The sequence below is a fragment of the Balaenoptera borealis genome, assembly GCF_965194805.1.
Source record: "Balaenoptera borealis genome assembly, chromosome: 9".
Lineage (NCBI taxonomy): Eukaryota > Metazoa > Chordata > Mammalia > Artiodactyla > Balaenopteridae > Balaenoptera > Balaenoptera borealis.
Genome location: NC_138873.1, coordinates 37,415,711 through 37,431,278, shown reverse-complemented (window position 1 = coordinate 37,431,278; position 15,568 = coordinate 37,415,711). Strand labels below are relative to the sequence as shown.

At 38.2% G+C, this 15,568-nt stretch overlaps 1 protein-coding gene across 11 annotated transcripts in view; it reads left to right on the top strand.

Annotated features, from left to right (window-relative positions):
• The window catches only part of NKAIN2 (sodium/potassium transporting ATPase interacting 2), a gene marked incomplete at its 3' end in the record, with an annotated part of 1,018,208 nt that overhangs the window by 989,617 nt on the left and 13,023 nt on the right, over window positions 1-15,568 (top strand). For 6 of the 11 annotated variants that reach the window (XM_082406283.1, XM_082406281.1, XM_082406282.1 and 3 more), the window contains 2 exons: window positions 12,642-12,723; window positions 13,370-13,458. In XM_082406283.1, the coding sequence (XP_082262409.1) occupies window positions 12,642-12,723; window positions 13,370-13,394 (107 nt within the window). Of the gene's footprint in view, window positions 1-12,641; window positions 12,728-13,369; window positions 13,484-15,568 lie in introns of those variants that run through there. The other 5 variants (XM_082406284.1, XM_082406280.1, XM_082406276.1 and 2 more) reach the window with 3 other exon arrangements.

The following is a 15,568-nucleotide window of genomic DNA, read 5'->3' as shown; positions in this document are numbered from 1 at the left end:
TTTGATCGCTTTTCCAGTTTGACAGGATCATTGAGTTTGGATGGGATTCTCTGAGCACAAGGACACACTCTCCCACCTGTGGGGGAGGGTAGAGGTGGCAAGGGAGGAGTACTCATCCATTAAAAAATATTTGGTTCTTTCTGTTTATAAAGGAATGTAAGTTTACTGCAGAATGTAGAGAAAATACAGATAAACAAACAAAAAAGAAAATTAGAATGATTTCACAATTTTGAATTCTGGTTCTCAGGTAACATTTGGGTATATGTCTGCTTTCTTCCTTTCTTCCTTTCTTTTTCTTTCTCTCTATCTGGTTGTTAGGGCCATATTATACATTCTGTTTGGTAACCTGAGCTTTCTTTCTTATTATTTATAAATCACTCTCCAAACATAACCTAAGGGGTAGGCAATTAGCAGTTCAAAAAAGGTGCCAAGTTCCTGGGTGCCAGGTTGACAGGTAGAGTTATGAGAATGGTGTGTCTATTTTTACTGTTCAAATATCATACTCAAGCAATCAAATGAAAGAGTAGTATATTATTGTTCTCTTCATAACGTTTGTTTTGTAATTCTGAAGGTGACTGAGTGAAACAACCTTGTCCATATCTGCCAGGCTCCCACAAAATCAAAATGTGCCGTTCCTTTCCCCATCTCTGAACAGAATCACATGTGATTAGAGTCTGGAGCCCCAGACTTCAGGTGCTACTAACCTCGAGCGAGTGCCCTGCAGAATCATGGTGGGGCCAAGGCAGAAGGTGTCACCTTGCTCCTCTTCCAACTTCCCAGAGCACAGGAGCTCTGCATTTATTTAATTTTACAACTCTTGATTCCGCTTAAGATTTCTTGTGAACTAAGAACACTGCAGAGTTTGAAATGATAGGAAACTACTGCCTACTGCTCTATTTCAACACTTTAATTTTATAGGCCCATATAGATTAAATGACTTGCCCCAGGTCACTGAGCTTATCGGTGAACTTCTGACATAATATAGCACGTGTTGACTCCCCCAGGGTAAGAGTATTAGGGGATGCTAGTGCAGGCCACAGCTATCTTGACCACCGCTACATCCTCAGCATCTAGCCCACCCCCAACCTGAAGCAGGACTCAGTAAGTATATGGGAAATAAACGAATCAAGCAGCTCTCCACTAACATTTCCTGGACTATATGGAAACTCCTAAGGAAATGTGACATTTGTTTAGACCCCAATTGATTCTAAGTAAATGAATAATGAATTAGAATAAAGCAGCTTTCATCGTTTTCTAGACAAATGGAAGAAAGTGGAAAAAAAAGATAAGCTGCCATATGTAAAAATAAAAGACAGCCTAGATGATCAGCACCTGAAACGAACGCTTACATATACATGTGCCTCCTGTCAATCACATGCGAGCTCCTATTAGTGACACCAGCCTTCCCTAACAGTGATAAAATTTTTACATTGTCTCCCAAAATTAGTGCTGGTCTTTTTTTTCAGCCTGCTGTTAAGTTGCTCCCTCTTGTGGTCAGGGAAGAGAAAACATATGCACTTTATTTTTAAATTTGGATACTCAGGTCCAGGTTGAGTCTTCTTTAACAATCACTTCTCATTTTCTCCCTTTTCTCTTAACGTCTCCTCCATTATACTCTACTGCTTATTATACACACACATACACACACAAACATGCACACTATAATCATCTTTAAATAAATCTAATGTTCCCAAATCAAAAATAGCGGGGAAAGAAATTGATTCATTCCCTATCCTTTGCTGATTCGAAACAATCAGGACCTTGTTTCTAAAGAGTCAATGTTGAGGTAACTATATTCCTACCAGCAAAGGAGGACCTTTAACTGGGGTGTAATAAAGGAGGTATGTGGTGCAGAAAACTGACATGATCCAGTAGATGAATAATATCCAAGTTGTTTTAATCCGCCTCAATGGAAAAGAAAACAACAGCATGTGAAAGGAAGGAGAAGTGGTGACATTTACAGAAATGATTAAAAGAAACATCTCCCATTTTGCTTATTCTGCCTCTTCCAATTCTCTAATACCTAGTCCACCTGTACTGGGTGTCCTGTACTTGTTTCCTCACCATCTCTCTCTATACCCACATGGATAATGACATGAGAAGGAAAGCAGCTAAGTGGCAGAAAAATAGGATGCTTTTAGCACCAATATACATGCTCACAAAATAAAATTGCTGGGATCCCTTAGTCCTACCTTGAAAGGACAAATGAGAACAAGACAAAGAGCTGGCCCAGGAAACAGAAGTCTAAAAGCTCTCCAAAGCTGAGACGTGCAAAGAAAGAAGACTGTACATTCAAAGTTAGTCTTTTGATAAATGATGCTGGCTGTTGCCAATTTCATTACGACCAGTTTTACTTTAGTGGTGGAAATGGCATCTGATAGGAACAGAAAGCCAGGCTTAGCTATCTCCTTCTTAACAGCAGGAGGACTAAAAACACTGCATCTCTAAGGATGGCCACCAGGTACGCAGAATGAAAACATCTGAGTGGAGCAGCCTTACAGAGAGCGCTGCAAGAGTGCCTTGTAAATAAGCAGCATAGGGCGAACCCGCAATCCTGTGACATTTAAATGAGGCTGCTCCAGCAGCAGAGTCAGGAAGGCCTCCACGAGGACGAGGACGGGTTGGCATTGTGTGGCAGGGAGTGAAGGAGAAACAAACTTAAAGCTCACAGGAGGCGAGGTTTATTTAAATAATAGAAAGTAATTAGGCTGAAGACAAAAATCAGTGATGGCATTTTAAAATTACAATTAATTTAAAGGTTAATTTCCTTTGGTGTTAAAATCTTATTTAAAACATTTACCAGGAAAGGAAATGAGGATGTTACTATCAAGAGGTGTAGAGTGCTTCTGGGAATCCATGCCTATTATCACTGGAAAATTAGGTTAGGCCCAAAGTGAGAATTTCAATTCATTTCTGTGTATAATAGATGGCAGTCTGGTCTCAGTGTCAGCAGGGTTGGCTGGGGCAGTGCAGGATTTGCATTTTTTGTTTGTTTATGGGATTAATTGCAAATGTTTCCAACAAAGAAGGCTAGTTTATACATGAACCATCCTGACACACAAAAAAAATTGGATATGGATTGCTGCCTCTGTAACTAATGAAGCTGATGTTAAAGGAATTCCCAAGAGCACAGAGGCAATGGGACGCACATAGTCACTCATCCATATACCTTCATCCCGGAAGTAAGTTAAAAGGAGGCCACAGTATTTCTGTGGGCTCCAAACCTGTCAATCCGCTGCTTCTCTCCCAGGTCCCACCATTTTCATCACTCTGTTTTCCAACTGGGAATTGTCATGTCTCATGGCTCAGGTTCCAATATACCCTATTCAGCAGTTCATCTCCCTGGAAACTTGCTTAGTAAAATCAATGCATGATAGTAGTAACAGCCAGAGGGGAAACAACTCCTTTGCACTAAATCTTCCCATTCATTATGCCTTTGCAGATTTGTTCATTTTAAATGTTTTATTGCTATTATCAGTATGTAAACCAATCCCACAAATATGGAATTGTGCAGATCATAGCGCTATGAACAATATTAGCAATCACCTGCTTTAATCCCCTAATTTTACAGCTGAGGAAAGGAACACTGAAATTGATTTGCTCTGAGTCAATCATTTAGAGGCAGTGCTGGGAGCAGAACTTGTCTCCCGATTCTAGGTATACTTTACACATCACTTCACTGTGAGACTGGACGTAGATTCTTCCAACACATGTTTGCCGAGTAGCCACTGCACATGGTAGGCTGCGTGTTAGTCACTAGGCACGAGGCAGACACTGTCTTTGCCCTCCTGATGCTTACAGCCCAGCACACAGTTCACAGGAGGAACTACACCAAAGCGTGATGAGTGTTCAGACAAGGAGAGTGGGGGTAGGGGGACATACCCCAGGGGTGCCTCATCCAGTTAAGAAAACTAGGAAATTCTTCCCTGAGGAAATGACATTTCCACCGAAACCTAAAGGACAAATCAGGGGGATATGCAGAATTTAACAAAAATAGGTGTCTTTTTTAAAAAGGGTAACTTTTTCCACCCGTATTGACCAAATGGACACCATAATTCACACAGGAATCATCTTAAGTGTTTTTAATGAACCCCATACAGCAAATCTAGTTTCGCCTTTCCCAGATAGCTGGAAAAATATTAGAGTAACCACTGGACATCCTCATACCTGAAACTGCTATTGTTGTTCTATAAAGATGAGTAATTTAGGTTTAGTCCTCCTTTCTGGAGGCTGCAAAATAATGCGAAGATTGTGTTAGCAAAAATTACAAGGGGAGGAATAGTTCTCTACTGGGGGATTTTAGCATGCATGCTTTATTTTTCATTTTCCTAAATATGTATGCATTGATGTGCCCACATCCTAATTAAAACCACTGCATTTAAATGGGCTGTGCCTTCTAATATATAAAAATATATCCTGGATGTCAGCTGAGAAGACATACCCAATCATGTCTAACTAGCTTGCCTATAGCCTGTAATAACTGCTCTTTCCAATTTCGACGGAAAGGCATGTCACATAATTGAAAGCCATTCTAATAGGGGAGAACAAAACAGAGACTGGTAAATCTAACCCACCCAAATGGCATGGCACAAAGTGAGGCCAGGCACCTTTAAGATAAAGTTTGCTTAGCCATTTCATCATATTCTGCACACGATTCCACGGTTATTGAAAGTAATAAAGATATCTGAATACATAATTTTCTGACTCTAGCTTTACAATTTCTTGATCTTCTCAGCTCTTACCATCTTTGTCACCACTCACTTCACCTATCTCCTTAGTTCCCTTCACCAAGGAGGCTAATTTTTATCACCTTCATTATGGAGGAAGAAGGCTTCTCTAAAAATCACCAGTTCTAAAATTCTCTGCCTGATTATAAACTCCTATCTTTACTCCCTCCTTGTTCTCCTGCTTCCCTCCTGGAGGAATTTTTCTTCATCTTTAATTAGGAGCTTCCCTCCACTGGAATCTGTGTTTATCTTTCTGCTCATCATCTGTCTCCTGAATCCACAAGAGCGGTGATGCTCTTACAGGCACACTTAGTTTCCTTCCTTGCTTTCTCTTCCACCATCCTTGGATTTTCCATAACCCTGTCTGATGAGGCTCAGGTGCAGTTTCTCCACTCCTAATCCTGGGTTGCTGCACATGGCTGGAGAGAGTCCCTAAACCCAGCTGGATGCTCTCTCCTGCTCAACAAGGCTCTCACTCCTCTCCCATGGACAGTGCGCCACAGTCACCACAGGACGTGCTCCAAACCTTTCCAAGTTCCTTAAGTCTAGTTCCCAAACCTGAGAAAATCAAAGCTACCAAACTCCTTCCATTTTTCCCTCAGAACCTCAACAATTCTATACCAGCAATTATCTTTTTGTCTTTTAGAAACCCTCTCCAAATCTGAGAGGAACCGTTAAGCTTTTCCTCTTCAAAGCAATCCTTCCACCAAGCCTTGGCTTCATCCCCTCTGCCTGGTTCAGGAGATGAGCTCTTGGTGTCTTCATTCTCGCCCACTCCACTGTAAAGTTCCTCTTCCCTACATATGGGTCGAAGTCTCATAGACTACAAACCAGGCCGGGCCCAGCCTCTCCCCATCCTTTTGGATAATATATAAGGTGACTTCCAAAACTATTTGAAATATGGAAACTCAGTTCTACGTAGTTTTTTTAAAATATATCTTCCCTTTTTTTCCACAATATGTCACATATGTCACATTCCTACTGCTTGCCAGACCACAATCAACCAACCAAGTGGGCATTAAGGGTTTCCATAAACCTACCTCAGCTTCCGCTGATGATTTCCACACTCATGTCATTCCATACAAAATTCCAGTAAATTCTAACACAAAGTTCTCTTCTTTGACCCTTATCTCCATCTACTTCCCTGGCCTGAAAAATTCTCATCCTTTCAGTAAAGAACCTAAATATATATTTTAAAGCATAATTTGAATCATTCTTTTGGTATAAATCCCTTGTTAAAAGAGATGAGATTCCAAATCTACCTGTAGTGCATCCATAAAATACATGCATCTAAGTATTAAACACATATAACCCTGTGAAGTTGGAATTGTTTTATTATCTCTACTTCACAGAGGAAGAAAGTCAGGCTCAGAGCAATTGTGACCTGCTTGTGGATATGATGCTGGTCAGAAGGGAAGGCACACCTGAGCCCAGGTCTTCCAACTACCAAGCCCTCAATCATTATATTACTTCATACTTTCCCTGTGATGTAGCCAGTGATGGCATTAGATTATTAGAATAAGATTCAATAGCAAGATCCTGGTCTCAGCAGAAAACCAGCATGTGTTTCTTCAAATCTCACCTAAGGTACTGGCCACACTGAGAATTAGCAAAAATAGGCAAGAGTGAAAAGACAAAACAGTTTATCAAGTGGAAACTTATATTTCATTTTTATTTTTTAGAACCAACAGTTCAAAGTGGTTACTCAAATGATCTCTAACTAAAGAAATATTTCATTTTTATACCATTGTAGTGATTGCATTCCACTTCCAGTTTTTAGTATATGTAAATGTGTTACCAAGTTTAAAATATTGAAGATCTGGTTCTGATACAACTAAGAGAGAAACATGGAAAATAGAATCCTAAGACCCTGAGAAAATGTTATTTTCTCAACAAGGTTAGGAAGTGAAGCATCTGCCATGATTTACCTAATAAGTCTCATGTCATTCAATGCATGTTTCGCCTGCCAGAAGCTCTCTGTAGCATCACACTTCAGTGACCTTTCAGGCAATAACAGACTAAAGTACCCCTACAAAGGGTTGTATTTTCCTGATCAGAAAAAAAAAACAGCTCTGAGTCCACTCAGAGATACAAGTCCAGACTGAGCACATCAAGCTCACACAGGAAACTGAACTGCTGCCACCAAGTAAGTCTGTGTGGGAGGAAGGTGGGGCTTTTGAATTTGGGCTACAGTAGGTTATGCTCTGAATTCCTTTTGTGCAACTGGAGATAAGTACCCTTGAAATAGTGACCTGCAGAGACAATGGATTTACACTCTGTTTTCATAGGCCCACACAAATTTTTTAATGTCTTTCAATGAGTTCTTCCAAATATTTAGGCTTAGCTTTCTGTGAACTGCCTGTTAAAATTTCCCCCCATAGCCTTTTCCAGCTCTGTCTCCAAAAGAGAGTGTGTTGCCTAGTGGCTTTGTCATTAATAACCAAGGTACAATATTATATTACAATACCTCCCTGCCAACATGTATTTAAAAAAGCAGTTTTAAGTTTGCTGAACTCAGAGTTCATGATTAAAAGATTTAAATAAAAGGGAAGCTCACAACAGGAAACATATTTGAGTGAGGAATATTTATTCAAAAAGCACTTTTCTCTTACTTGGTAATTTCGAAATCCCACTATTATTAATTTTATTAAATCATAGTTACTAAACTGATATGGCACTTTACTAATTTAAAATCATTGGGCATCTCTGTGCCTCTGTTGGTAAGTAGACAAAAACACACCCATATTGCAGATGGGAAAACTAAGCCAAAGAGAAAACGCTGTAACATCTGCAAAGAAAATAACATTCCTGAGTTGTTTTCAGAGGACCAAAAGAAATCACTCCAATGAGGCAAAGATTAAACAAGTACAGATTTGATTTTTATTTTGTCACCTTCTACCCAGTCATGTACCTCTGTTTAGGATGCTATGAACTGGCCAGAAAGAAAGCAATGTTTTCCCTAGCAATTATCAACATTTGTAACATAGCATTCGTCAATGGATTACCCTCTCAGCCCAGTCATCTTGATGCTAAAGCATGTCCTAGCCTCTTTCCTTCTACTCCCCTAGATCAAAGAGACTAGAGTGGTGCCTTCTTCCCATTGGTATCCAAACGATTTCTTTTATCTCACAGGACCTAAGCAATCATTGACATTCTAGATCTTCTATAAAAGGTCTTCTCTTTATTATCATTCAAGACCTTATGAAGGAAAGGGTAAATGCACTCAGTCAAATTTCACTTAGAAATTTTACCAGCATCTTCCATGCTTAAATCAATTGTCTTTAAAAAAAAAAAAAAAAAAAAACAGCCTAAAGAGTTTATTCAGTAAATATGGCTTCCATGAGCCAGACACTGTTCTGGGTTCTGGGGCTACTGTAGTAAATAGTAAATCTCATGCAGCTTAAATTATAGTGATGGGATCAACAACAAAAAAGTAGATTCACAATATGTCAGGTGGACATAGTTTTCAATAAAGCACAATAAAGCTGAATGAGGAAAAAGAAATTAATCTCTAAAATCCCAGCAAGTCCCTAATCTGCCTTGCACCAATTACAATTACATTTCCCTTTTCCCAAGTGTTTCCTGGTCCTTGCTGCTTGTACGTGCCACATATACTACATTTCCTAATGAAGCCAAACACCAACTCCCTCCTCTCATTCTTTTTGTTCCATTAAAGGCTGCAACATCCTCCTAGACAACAAATTTGAGCTATGAGCCAAACATCTAGATGCCATCACAATTACTTGGAGAAGTACCTGTTAGCTGTTTCATGACTCCTATTGCTTAGGAAAGTTTTACAATATTCAGTAGCCTCTTTAGAGCCTAAATAAATGTAATTATATAAAAGAAACAGAAAACAGACCAAAGTGGTATTAAGGGTATTCTAAAAATGTAAGCTAACCCCAGTAATTCAATTTTAAGAGAGAGAAGCATAATTTCTTCTACTATGCTCTCCACTCACATGGCACCCCAAAGAGTTCCAAATTATGGGTGAAACACCATTCTGTAAAAGATGCAGAGAACCATGTCTACCTACACTGACCACCACACTCTTAACTCTAGTGTGGTCAGTTGGATCCAGCTTATTCATATTCCTCTCCTTCAGGTCTTTAGGAAGACATCCAAACAATTACTGAGAATGAGTACATGTGGAAACTGACCTTACATAAATTCCTTGGCTGTGAACACAGGCAGATATATAAAATACACTACAGAAAATATATCCTTTGATTCTGATTTAAATTTGAATGCCTCCTCACAAGTGAGATGGTAAAAATGCATCCTGGTTACACTCAGATCCTCTTCTTTTCTCCTCTTGGTTCTGAGTCATCTGCTGTTGCATCCTTTTCCACGGCCCCAGATGATCTGAACGACCAGAATGACCAAAACAATCGCAATCCTTCTGTCAAAGCTTTAGCGCTATCCTCCCCAGCTGGGTAGTTGTAAATCGGCCCCACCAACCCACACACCAGATAGATGGCTAATGAGAGCAAGACGCAGACAACTCAACCTCCATTCGCAACAGTACTCAGACACATCTCATTTCCCTTCTGGCCTTTTCTCACGTCTCCAGAAGGTCTACACTGCTCCTGACTCAAGCTTTGTTTCCCAGTTTTGGTCCCAATTCTATCCTTTGGACTTGAAGATTCATCTTGGTTTCTTCTGGTTATCCCTTGGTTCACTGCACAGTCTCTGACTTATAAATTACCATCTGTTTTTTTCTGCCATCCATCTCACACCTCTGGAATCAAGCTAAGGAAATATTTCAAAACAACAATGATAACACTAATAAGCCTGAGGTTGACTTGGATCTCGGTTTCAGTGGAGGAGACCTTACTGTTTACATCTTCCCACTCTCTTCTCCAGCACCAGGGTGGGGACCATCTTACTAACAGGGAACCTCAGAACAAGGAAACTTTAATGCTTGAATGCCTCTCAGAAAACTAGTCCTTAAGTCTTAATGTTGGTAAGAGTGAACCCCAATGAACAGGAATTTAGGCACTATCTGCAATGAATCCCCAATCGTGGAAAATAATTTCTCAAAATACAAACTTTAAATATAGTTGCCATTCAATTATTGTACAGCTCTTCTGGTACCATTTATATTAGCTAATGTGCAAACGTGGGCAATTCAGAAAACAAAAGAGGTTCCGTCTCTTTTAATTCATCTTCTATAAAATATTTGATATAGTTCTATAGTTGTTCCAAATTAAAACACTTTCTATCTTTCTTCTAAACTGCATGGTTTAGAAGAATTATAAAGAAAATCCTGAATTTTTAAGGGTTTTTAATTTTCTTCTTCCATACTGCATGTCTTATCCAGGGCTCTACGTTCCTTATTTTATCCTCACACTAATAGTATTAAGTATTATAATTCTCGTGTAAGAGAAGTTAAGTGATTTGTCTAAGGTCACACAGCTGGCAAGTGGTCAAAGCAGTATTTGAACCCTGATCCTTCTAACATCAGGATCTCTGTCCTTTTCATTACACTGTAGTCCTCCTTATCTGTAGTTTCACTTTCCATGGTTTCGATTACCTGCCGTCAACTGCAGTCTGAAAAGATTAAACGGAATAAACAATTCATAAGTTTTAAATCATGAGCCATTCTGAGTAGTGATGAAATCTCACACCGTCCTGCTCTGTCCCTCCAGTAACATAAATCACCCCTTTGTCCAGCATATTCATGCTGTGTATGCCACCCATCCGCTAGTATAGGAAAAAAAAAATAGTATTGTGTATATATAGGGTTCAGTACTATTCATGGTTCAATCATCCACTAAGGGTCTTGGACTGTATCCCCGCAGATAAGGGGGGACTGCTGTACTATTCCACTTCTGACCAGAAGAGAAATTCTGCCTCAATAAAAGGGTTTTCATGATAAAAAGAGATATTAAATCAAAAGAATACACGGAGGCACCTTGAAAGCATATTACTAAGTGAAAAAAGCCAATCAGAAAAGGCTAGATACTATAGGAGTCCAACTCTATGACATTCTGGAAAAGGCAAAATTATGGAGACAGTAAAAAGATCAGTGGTTGCTAGAGATTAGGGGAGAGGGAGGGATAAAAAGGCAGAACACAGGACTTTTAGGGCAGTGAAACTATTCTGTATGATACTAACATTGTGGATACATGTCATTACATATTTGTCGAAACCTACAGAATTTAAAACACCAGAAGTGAACCGTAATACAAACTCTGGACTTTAGGTGGTAACAATATGTCAGTATAGGTTTATCAGCCATAACAAATGCACCACTCTGGTTGGGATGTTGACAGTAGGGGAGGTTGTGCACATGTTGGGCGGGGTGGGGGCAGGAGGGGGTATATAGCAACTCTTGGTATTTTCTTCTCAATTTTGCTGTGAACCTAAAACTGTTCTAAAAAATAAAATCTATTTTAAAAAAATAAAAAGATTTCCCCACTAAACAGACATCATGGACTTTATGTTACTTGCTCCAATTTCTACCTGTAACACTTAGGATATTAAAAAGAACAAAAACTAGTCAAAGCTAAGCCAACAGAAAGAGATATTAGAAAAAGTAAAGACATCCTCTAGCATCCTAATTCAGTTTCTAGTTTCCTCTCTTTCTTCTTCCTGTCATCTATCTTGTCAGCTTTTTGTTGTTTTGCCTCTTTTTGCCCCACCACATGACCTCCACATCCAGGAATGGGAAAGAAAAAACAAAACCAAAACATTTTCACAGCACTCTTAGTATTTACTGTCCCAGTTACTACCCCTTCCAAAATGTAGTGGTATAAAACAACCATCATTATGCTCATGGATCTGTGGGTTAAGAATCCAGACAGGGCACAGTGAGGATAGCTTGTTTCTGATCCCGGATGTCAGGACCCTCAGGTGGGAGACTCCAAGATTGGGCTGACTCAACAGCTTGGGGCTGGAATCATTTGGAGGCAATTTTTGTCACATGTATGGGTGTTGATGGTGACTATCAGCTGGGACCTTAGCTAGCCTGTCAGCCAAAATCATATCCGAGGGTCCTCCATTGATCTCTCCACGTGGGCTAGTTTGGGATTCCTAGTTTGGGCATGATGGCTGTGTTCCAAAAGAGAGCATCCCTAAAGAGCAAAGTGCATGACATTTTTTTGATCTAGCCTTGGAAGTCACAAAGTGTCACTTCTACCATACTCTACTGGTCAAAGTGGCCACAAAGTTCTACCCAGGTTCAAGAGGAAGGGACAAAGACCCAAACCTCAGGATGGGGTGAGTGTCAAGGTCACACTGCAGGCAGATATGGAATAGGAGATATTGTTGCAGCCATTTTGGATAATATAATCTACCACAGTAACTCTTGTTACATCTCATTGTACCTTAAATACCTAGGTATGTATTGCATTTGAATGTTTGGTTAGAGTTTGCTGCACATCTTTATTTCTGATTGTCTATTTGAGATTATGAACCACATAATGGCAGGGGACAGCCATTTTGAGCTAATTTACATGACCACCACCATAGCACCTTGTACTTGACAATCATAGGATATAACACTATTACTAGTGCCGCAATTGCTGATAGGTACATGCACTTGAGCGATCATTATTTTTTACATTTGTAATGTGTTGCAGAAAATCTCCATGCTAACCAAAAAGACATATAGCATCTTAATTGTGCAAGTGAATTTTATTGCTCCAATTAGGTCTTGGTTGCTTCAAAGGAGTATATAAATTTCTTCTCCCAAGTGAATAGATTCTTGTAAAGCAATAATTGAATCTCACAGTTGAGGGGGGAAAAAAAATCACTGCCTTGAAGGAACTATCTTTTTTCCTCCACAATTAGCTAGTTCTGGTTTAATAGATTATTAAAAGGTTTATATTAGTAATCTGTGTGAGACCTTGATCATGAACGTTTATCTCTTCTGAAAAGTTAACTAATTAAGGCAATTGTCCCTTTCAGTTGATTTCATAGGTGGCTTTGACTCTTATGGCTATCAGGGGCCTCAGAAGACATCTCATTTACAGCTACAGCCTATGTACATGTAAGTACTTTACTTTGGAGGTATTCTTCTGGGATACTAAAAGATGATTAAGAAAATGTTATTGTGGCACAAAATAGATGGCATGCAGCTTTCCTTCAGTCATTTACTTTCAGTATTTTCTCTTCTATTAATATTGTTCTGACTGAGATAATTCTAATAAATTTTTTTAAAATTATGAATAATATTTAACTTACCAGGAAAGCCATCTCTAAAGCTACTTTTAAAAGTAGTCTTACATAAGTATCAACTACATGGCTAAAAATCCAATATAATATACAACTTCTTTGAATTACCCAAAATTTGTATATTTTGAAAATGATATAACATTGTAGGTAGTTATATGTAACTATATATAAGCCATATATCCTGGTTTTCCCAGTACAGTCTTAGTTTACATGGGTTGTCCTGATATAATTATTACCAGCACACCCTATTGGTCTTAAAAGTGTTCTCATTTGGATGATAAATGATAGGTTATCACCTTAATTATGTGTAGTGTTAAAAAATAATAATACTCTTTCATTTTTCTGGTGTGAAAAGTGAAAATGAAACCAGAATATTAACACTGAAACTTATCAGACCCTTAACTCTAGCACTCAAGAGAGCAGACATACAATCAGAGCCTGATTTTTATATCTGTGTTTAGGCAAATTCCCTTGGATAACAACTGATAACAAATTCTATATATCAGCATCAAGTGATATGCTGAATTGCAAGCGAAGATCAAAATAGAAAGTAAGATTCCAATTCATTTCGAAATGTGAGCTTCTCTCTTTGAAGATACGTGTTTGTCGTCGTTGTCCTCCACCATTGAATCATTTTACCTTTTAATATTGTTAGTGTGTAGGATAATAAACACATTTTTTGGATTACTTCTCCTCCAGAGAGATTAAAGTAATCCTTATACATCCCCTTTTAAGCTTTTCTTTACAAAGGGAATGATCTATGCATCATGCCTGCATTTTGTGTGTGTCTCTTGTAGTTTCCCAAAAGCATTTGGTAACACCACTCATAAAAAAGAGTTCAGAAATCAGCCAATACTGTATGTCATTCAAAGCATCCCTTTTGTAAACAGGACATCACACATCCCCTCTTTTACATTCCCAAAACCACTGCCCTAATTCAGGCAATCATTAACTGAAGTTTTCCAGTCTCTTTCTTATTTTAGAACTCCTATCCCACCTTCCATGTGACTGCCAAATTAATCTTCTTAAAGTACCACTCTGATTATGTTAGGCACCTGTCCAAAACCTATCAATGACTCCTTATTGCCTACTGAACAAAGTCAAAACTCCTTATCAGACTTTGCAAATCTACTCTGATCTGGCCCCAGTGTTCTACTGAAATATTATCTCTCCTCTTCAACCTTTAATAGTCTCAACCATATGCAGACAATGCTGGGAGACCCCAGGGAAATGTAATGATAAATAAGAACTGGTCTCTGCTTCCTGAAGCTTATCATCTATTGAGGGCACACATAGTCTGATATCTCCCCTTATCCTTTTTTTTTTTTTTTTTTTTACAGCCAAACTAAAACTCTTACCATCTGCAAATATGACATGTATTTTTCCAATTGTCCATGCTGTTCTCTTGACACCAAATGTTGGGTTTTTTTCCCCAAATTCCACTCTTTCAAATCCCACTCTCCTTCAAATTGTATCTTAAAATATACTTCCTTTAGGAAACATTTCTTAATCTTTTTCCTCTGATATTTCTCTTTGTTTTGCCCCATACTATAGTTGTATTTCTATTTATACCGTAACATTCCTATCCTCCCAGATTTGATAGCTTAAGCAAAAAATAAAATGATAAATCCTTTACATTCTTTACCATTCTTCTCAATATTGTAACATAGCCTTGTGTAAAGTGTTCTATTAAAAAATAAAGTCAAAGCAGTAAGGAGTAGTGTGGTAAGGAGTAGGGGTTAAGATGAGCTGCTGAAGGCAGACTGCATGAGATAAAATTCTTTATGACCCTGGACCTATAACTTTATTTGAGTAACTTTATTCTCACCAAGCCTAAGTTTCCTCACCTGCAAAATAGAGACAATAGCATATGCACTTCATATAGTTGTTCTGAATTTACATAAAACAATGCTTGTAGAGCATGTACAACATAGGACATGTCACATACTACATGTTTAATAAACATAATTTCTTAGATGTAGTAACAATGCTTATGTTAACCAATATTACTCATGAAAAGATTTTATCAACTCAGAAATCACCATACACTGTATTTCATTCCCAAAAGGTTTCCTCTGTAAACAATATATCACATATATCAGCCCAAGTAACATGTAACAATATGTTTGTGCTCAAGAGTAGACCAGAACATCTACAAGTCCTGCAATTTCTTGCTTCTGACAATATCACACAACATTCTTATCATATAATATTACATTGTGTTGGTCAATATGAATGATCAATAAATATGATCAAAATATAATAAATTAGATGCAACCACTCTGTAAGGATCAGCTCTGATAATAACATGAGAATGCTGATTATATATAATCAAGACTATAGTTTCAAACCAGGCATTTATAATTCCAATGTTGTCTTTAATTAGAGGACTCTTCAAATTTAATGTCCAGAATGAAATTCCTTGAAGACAAAACTTCTCATGATTTTATAAGTACTTTAAATGCTGAACCAAAAGTAATAAAAATATTATTTTCCTCCTTACTGCCTGAGAATAGTAAAATTATATAAGAGTTTTCAAGTCTCACTGCTCATGAAATAAGTTAAATGTTTAATAAGTCACCAGTCAAAATACTACTACCATGCCTTCTACAAAGAATCCTCTAGCAGACCTCAAGTACTAGAACACTAAGATTTTATTT